Source organism: Mastomys coucha, unplaced genomic scaffold, assembly GCF_008632895.1.
Source record: "Mastomys coucha isolate ucsf_1 unplaced genomic scaffold, UCSF_Mcou_1 pScaffold12, whole genome shotgun sequence".
Classification (NCBI taxonomy): Eukaryota; Metazoa; Chordata; class Mammalia; order Rodentia; family Muridae; genus Mastomys; species Mastomys coucha.
The window spans coordinates 86700568-86707042 of NW_022196894.1; the positions used below are offsets into that span (position 1 = coordinate 86700568).

The following is a 6475-nucleotide window of genomic DNA, read 5'->3' on the forward strand; positions in this document are numbered from 1 at the left end:
GATAACCTTCCTAATATTCTCATTTTTTTCATTTGTGTGGAGCATCTTTTTATACACTCGTTTTGTTTATCAGAATTTGTTAGCTGTATCTCTAAAAGTTTACAATTTCAATGTTTTTTATTCTTTTGTTTGCGTTTCTGACATCCTGTGTGTGTGATGCATGTGTCCCTGTGTATGTGTAAGTGTGCACAATAATGTGTAGTGTGCCCTACTGGGAAGATTTTATTTGTGGCCTTCTACATTTCTCATTTGCTTTGCACCTTACACACTGTGGTAGAACCATGTTAGCTGGTATCTGTGATTCTTAGTCTGGCTATCCATCTGATTCCATCTAATCTGCCAGGTTTTATGGTTGGAAGACACACTGAACTAGTCTTTAAGATGTCTGCTTTGGGTGTCATGGTAGTATTTCATAGACATTAGTCATTTTATTTAATTCTCCAATATCCCTCTCCACACTACCTATCAAAACCCCTCAACTACTTTCACTCACGCATGAGATTAATTCATGTTTATCTATTCCACTTAGAAATTCTCCTGGTATCTTTTAGTTTCATGAGACATTGTATACACACACATAGCACATACAAACACAAACACACACACACACACACACACAAATCACATGTTGATTCTTTATATGAACAAAGTCTTGAAACAGTTGCGTTCTTTTAAACATTTCTTTTATTTTTTGCTAGTAAGTTCATTTTTATTTGAACACAGGACTGACTTCTGTACAAGACATAATTTGGTGTTTTAAGAATTCATGGTAGGTGTTTCTTCCATCCTTGTGATCAAACAGATAGACAGAGGGCAAGCCAGTTCCACCTGCCTCCTGATTCCTGGTAAGGAAGCCTTTCTGGCCTGTAGGTCAACAGACCTTGCTCCTCAGGAAGAAGGCCGGGCTGTGTCTGTTGGAAGCAGGCCAGCTTTTCATTACAGGCCTTCCTCAACCGTGCTTGTGCTGTTTCCAAATCTAGACTGTCCCCGATATCCTCTCTGCATCTTCCTGCTCCCCACTTAACTACTGTCTTTGTATAACAGAAAAGCAAATTCCGCTATTAAACAGTTGGATGTTGGGGAGACAGAGACGAGAATGGGGGAAATCCATTCTAATGCTCTTCCTCCAGGGCCTGGAGTCCACATTTCTGTAGGCGTCCTTGAGGACAATGGTGTCACCCCTTTCCTCAGTCTGTACTGCCCATCAGGCTAGGAGTAAGGCCTTAGCCAGCAATGCTGCCGGAGACACTGGGGTCCGGATACCCTGGCTTTTGTGCTGGCCTCCCTCTCATGTTCAACAAGTACAGCGGGTGTTCTCACTGGGGACCTGGCCCACAAGAACTTGGCTGGAATCCTGGGAAAGACCTTGCTGGGCGCTCTCCCCATACAGGTGCAGGCTGTTTCAGGCAATTAACTCTTTCGCCATGAGCACAAAGACTTCATCTATGTTCCTGGACTCCTCGGCAGATATCTCCAAGCCAGCCAGGAGGCCATACTTCTCGGCCAGTGTGCAGGCATCCTCAAACAGGACGTGCCGTTTCTCCCACAGGTCTGATTTGTTCCCGATCAGCATGATGACCAAGTTGGTAGCTCCATATTTTTCTATCTCATGGATCCAGTGAGGGACAGATTCGAATGTGGACCGCCTTGTGAGGTCATAGGCAATGATGGTTGCCTGGGCACTCCGGTAGTAGCCTTGGGTGATGGTATGGAAGCGCTCCTGGCCTGCAGTATCCCAACACCTGCTTCTTTACTTTCTTGCCATCTATCTCCAGGGAGCTCACCGTGAAGTCTACCCCAATGGTGTTCTGTTGTGACTCACTATAGACTCCAGATTTGAAATGCTGAACCACACACATCTTCCCCACGTTGGGGTCCCCAATAAGGATGACCTTGAACAAAACGTCCACGTTCTCATCCGCTGTTCTGGCTGAGCTGGAGAACTGCATGGCTCTAGCTTCCTGGACACTCTCTCAGCTTTTGCTTTTCCTTTGGGATTTCTCTGCAGCCCTCTGAAGACTCCTTCTTCCTCTTTCCTTGCAGCAAGTTGGGGACTCAAGTTCTAGCCCCAGGCATCAGGTTGAGTGACCAGAGAAAGTGCAAGGGAAACAAGGGCAATCCCTCCCTCCTACAAGGAATCTGAATCCCCAGGTGAGGTGCTGACCAGGGTATAGGGCCCAGCACAGACAGCTAGCTTTCCTGCAAGTATGGATCAGATCAGGGGAAAGCACAGGGGAAAATTGTCTTTCACTCAGCTGACACCCGAAAAGTTACCCTGTTCTTCCTTGTGCTCTGTGTCCATCATCGTACATACTGCCTGATCACCTTGTTTGGCTGGGCTGAGAGTTTTTGAAACAATTCTCAAAAAGTGTTTTACACGCAAAAATTCCATGTTATGTAAAACTTAATTACAATAAATTCTGGACACATTCATGTCAACTCTTCCCATTATCATTCATATCAGCCAATATTCTATTGCTCTAAAGATGTATCTTGACCACATCTTAAAAAAGAAAACATTTAATTGAGACTTGTGTGCAGTTTCTGAGGTGTAGTCCTATTTCATCATGAGGAGAATCATGGCAGCATGTAGTCAGACATAGTGATGGAGAAGTAGCTGTGAGGTTTGGATCTGAAACTGCACACAGCAGGAGAAGAGTAACTGAGTTTTGCATGATCTATTGAAACCTCTAAGCCAACACCATTTATGCAAATGTCTTAAATCTGTCCTTAGTTAAAGGTAAAAAAGCCATCACATTGTTTGCCAGAATCCCTGAAGAATGGTCTCTATGACATTTAATTATAGTCTTCTCCTCTGAAATCTCTTGATCTAGGCAGTCATAATCCACATTGTTTTCAGCACAACTGTCTTCCACACACCTACACTGGCAGACTAATAAGTGACACTTAAAGCATTCACCTGTTTTACCAACCCAAAGTCTAAATTCTGCTAAACAACATCATGGTTAAGCCAGTCATATTATTGTTCCACAATCAATAGCAATTTTAGTTGGGTGGAAGGATTGGATTTCACTACCATGAGAAACCAAGAAGAGCAGCTGGATCACTGTGGTGGAGCCCATCAATGTGTAGAAGACAAGCTGTATGTGCTGCAGAGGGAAGAGTCAGAGAAGTGACCCTGGTGTTTAGAGGAGTCAAGAAGATACTAAGTGATCTCAAGACATTGTACAAAGTGTTATGTAAATTATTGGTAGATTGTTTTGCTTTTATCTGATGGTGATTATTCCCTGGTTCTTCACGATTTAAGAAAGAACACAATCAGTTTAATTTATGTCTTTCATTTAAACCCACTGTTGACATATTTTAAACTTTAGAGAGATTCTGAATTTTAAGAAAGATTGCATATGTTACAGGTACTGAGCATTTAATGCTTTGAGTCTTTAAAAACAATGAGAATTTTAAAGGTTTTGCAGTTTTGTTGAGATCTTGGGGAAAAAGAGGTAAGGTGAATTAGTGTTAAATAGGCATGGGTGTGTTTGTTGGTTGACATGGGTCAATAATATTAAAGAGTTAGTATCAATTTGATGCAAACTAAAGTCCTGCGATAAGACTGAACCACTTCAACACAGTTAAGAAAATAAATACCATGGAGAAGTATTTTTGTGTGAAGTAAATAATTTGAGGAAAATACTAGGATATGGAATGACACAACCTGTTTACACTTTGGTAGAATTACTAAGAGGAAACTGAGGATATTTGACAAACCAATGTATAGTTCTCATGCAATGTCTATAAAAACTACAATTTTGTTCTGCACAGAACAGCACAGCACAATCCTAGTGAAGATAGAAATGCAGAAGGACACCCTAAGAGAAAAAACAACATGAAGCAGAAAGGAAGATGCTAGATCTACCACAAAATCTGATCTCAAAATATGCCACACAATCAAAGTAACAAAAACTGAAAAAAAATGGCAAAAGCAAGCCTACAAGTGGAAAATTGAGGAACATAGCTCAAGGTGGAAAGATCTACTATGCACATAAATCAGAATTAATATGTGATAGTAAAGTCGTAAGACAAATATTTATGTATATGAGTCATCAACTTAAAAAAAATAATAAGTGTACAGACCATTTTCCACCTAAAAACTTCAAAATGCATATTTATTTTACAATAACAAAGCACAGCAAGGAAAGCAACAAATATTTACAGTATGTAGCACTACAAAACCAAAGACAGAAAGAGAAGAGAGAGATTTCAATAATTTGTGTCATGAGTATTAAAGAAACTAAGTGTAGAATGAGGCATTATCTTGAAACTAGTCCAGATTTTCACAATAAAGCTCCATGATCTGACCTTGGGATCCTAACATATTAGCGCAATTATCTAAGTTATGCAGCGTTGTTTGGGCAGTAAATTCTGAAACGTGGATGTTTTCTGAAGAATAGTAGAGACATGTGTGATGTCATAATGCCTGTGGGTTTTGTCACCAAACATCCAGGTGTATAAAAGGCCCTTGGCAGATGGTTTCATCCAGACTCTAGAAACCTACTGTTTAATCTTCCTCTGAACGCTCCACTCCTGAAACCATGTGTTATTATGGCAGCTACTATGGAGGCCTGGGCTATGGCTATGGGGGCCTGGGCTATGGCTATGGTGGCCTAGGCTGTGGCTATGGCTGTGGCTATGGCTGTGGCTATGGTGGCTATGGCTATGGCTGCTGCCGCCCACTGTGCTGTAGAAGATACTGGTCTTATGGCTTCTACTGAGGACATTATGCAGATACCCAACCTTTCTGACCAGAAGGGCTTCCAAGTGTTTTTACACCAGGAACTCAAATATGTCTTCAAAATTTCTAACTTTAGGACAAAATATATAAAATAGAATTGAAATTCAACATGGTCATCTAATTCCTCATCTGAATTTGGACCGTGATAGTATTTTATATTATCCTCATCATACTCTGTAAAATGATTGTAAATTTAACTCTCAACCATTTGTTGAACGGTGTATCATCAAGTAACTAAATGAATAAACTCTACAAAGTATTTTCTGTATTGTCCATGCTTTTGTATATGATTGGTTACATGTGTGGGGCTTGTTGTGGGAATGGGTGAGGGGAGTTTAAGAAAGGATGTTATTTAAGGAGATAGGCATGGAGAAGGAAAAGGGGGAGAAATAAGGGAAGGGAGAGGAAGTTAGAGAAAGAAGCAATTCTTTTCAGTGTTCAAATGCACATGGTCACTTTCTCGTGATTATAATTTGAATGTCATAAAGAATATTAGAATATACTTGCTAGTGTACCTATTTCTTTAGGATTCAGTGATTTTCATCTCATTGTATGAGAATCTGTGTGTATTGTAGATTACCTGTCACTTCCCTGTGTGTTTGAAAACATGCCAATGCTATTTTTACCATAGCTTTACGAAGTTACATTTCCATCAACAATAGAGAAGGGTGCCCTCATCTACATGCTTTGTAACATTCATCTTTTGTCTCTCTAATACTAACAGTCTAACAACTGTTGGCTAAAATCTCAACTCTCTTTTGATTTGTATCTCTGAGATATTAGTGAAGTACAACATTATTGAGTCCAGTTGTCCATTGTATTTATTCCTGTACAAAACACCTCTTCTATAATGTATATATTTATGTATGTATATGTATGTATGTATGTATGTGTATACACACATATATATACTTGTACATACATATATACATATACAAATATATATAACTTCCCACTCCTATTTCTGCATTGATAACCTTCCTACTATTCTCATTTTTTTCATTTGTGTGGAGCATCTTTTTATACACTCGTTTTGTTTTTCAGAATTTGTTAGCTGTATCTCTAAAGTTTACAATTTCAATGTTTTTTATTCTCTTGTTTTCATTTCTGACATCCTGTGTGTGTGATGCATGTGTCACTGTGTATGTGTAAGTGTGCACAATAATGTGTAGTGTGCCCTACTGGGAAGATTTTTATTTGTAGCCTTCTACTTTTCTCATTTGCTCTGTACCTTACACACTGGTAGAACCATGTTAGCTGGTATCTCTGATTCTTCTTAGTCTGGCTATCCATCTGATTCCATCTAATCGGCCAGGTTTTATGGTGGGAAGACACACTGAACTATTCTTTAAGATGTCTGCTTTGGGTGTCATGGTAGTATTTCATAGACATTGGTCATTTTACTTAATTCTCCAATATCACCCATACACACTCCCTATCACTACACATCAACTACTTTCATCTCTCATGCATGAGATTAATTCATGTTTATCTATTCCACTTAGAAGTTCTCCTGGTATCTTTTAGTTTCATGAGACATTGCACATACATACAAACAAAGGACATACAAACCCAAACACACACACACACACACACACAAATCACATGTTGATTCTTTCTATGAACAAAGTCTTGAAGGAGTTGCGTTTTTTTAAACATTTCTTTCTTTCATTTTTTTTTTTTTGCTAGTAAGTTCATTTTTATTTGAACACAGGACTTACTTCT

General features: G+C 39.4%; 1 protein-coding gene and 1 pseudogene across 1 annotated transcript; one reads left to right on the plus strand and one right to left on the minus strand.

The window, feature by feature from the left end:
• Positions 1 to 704: 704 nt before the first annotated feature.
• On the minus strand, positions 705 to 1973 carry LOC116086588 (annotated as a pseudogene).
• Positions 1974 to 4539: 2566 nt separating this feature from the next.
• On the plus strand, positions 4540 to 4803 carry LOC116086589 (keratin-associated protein 20-2-like). The gene has a single exon (XM_031364797.1). The coding sequence runs from the start codon at positions 4551 to 4553 to the stop codon at positions 4728 to 4730; it is 180 nt and encodes a 59-aa protein (XP_031220657.1). The 5' UTR covers positions 4540 to 4550; the 3' UTR covers positions 4731 to 4803.
• Positions 4804 to 6475: the final 1672 nt, after the last annotated feature.

What these genes read in the sequence shown, in the direction of transcription:
- LOC116086589 (XM_031364797.1), top strand. Translation starts at nt 4,551, where the DNA reads ATGTGTTATTATGGCAGCTACTATGGAGGCCTGGGCTATGGCTATGGG.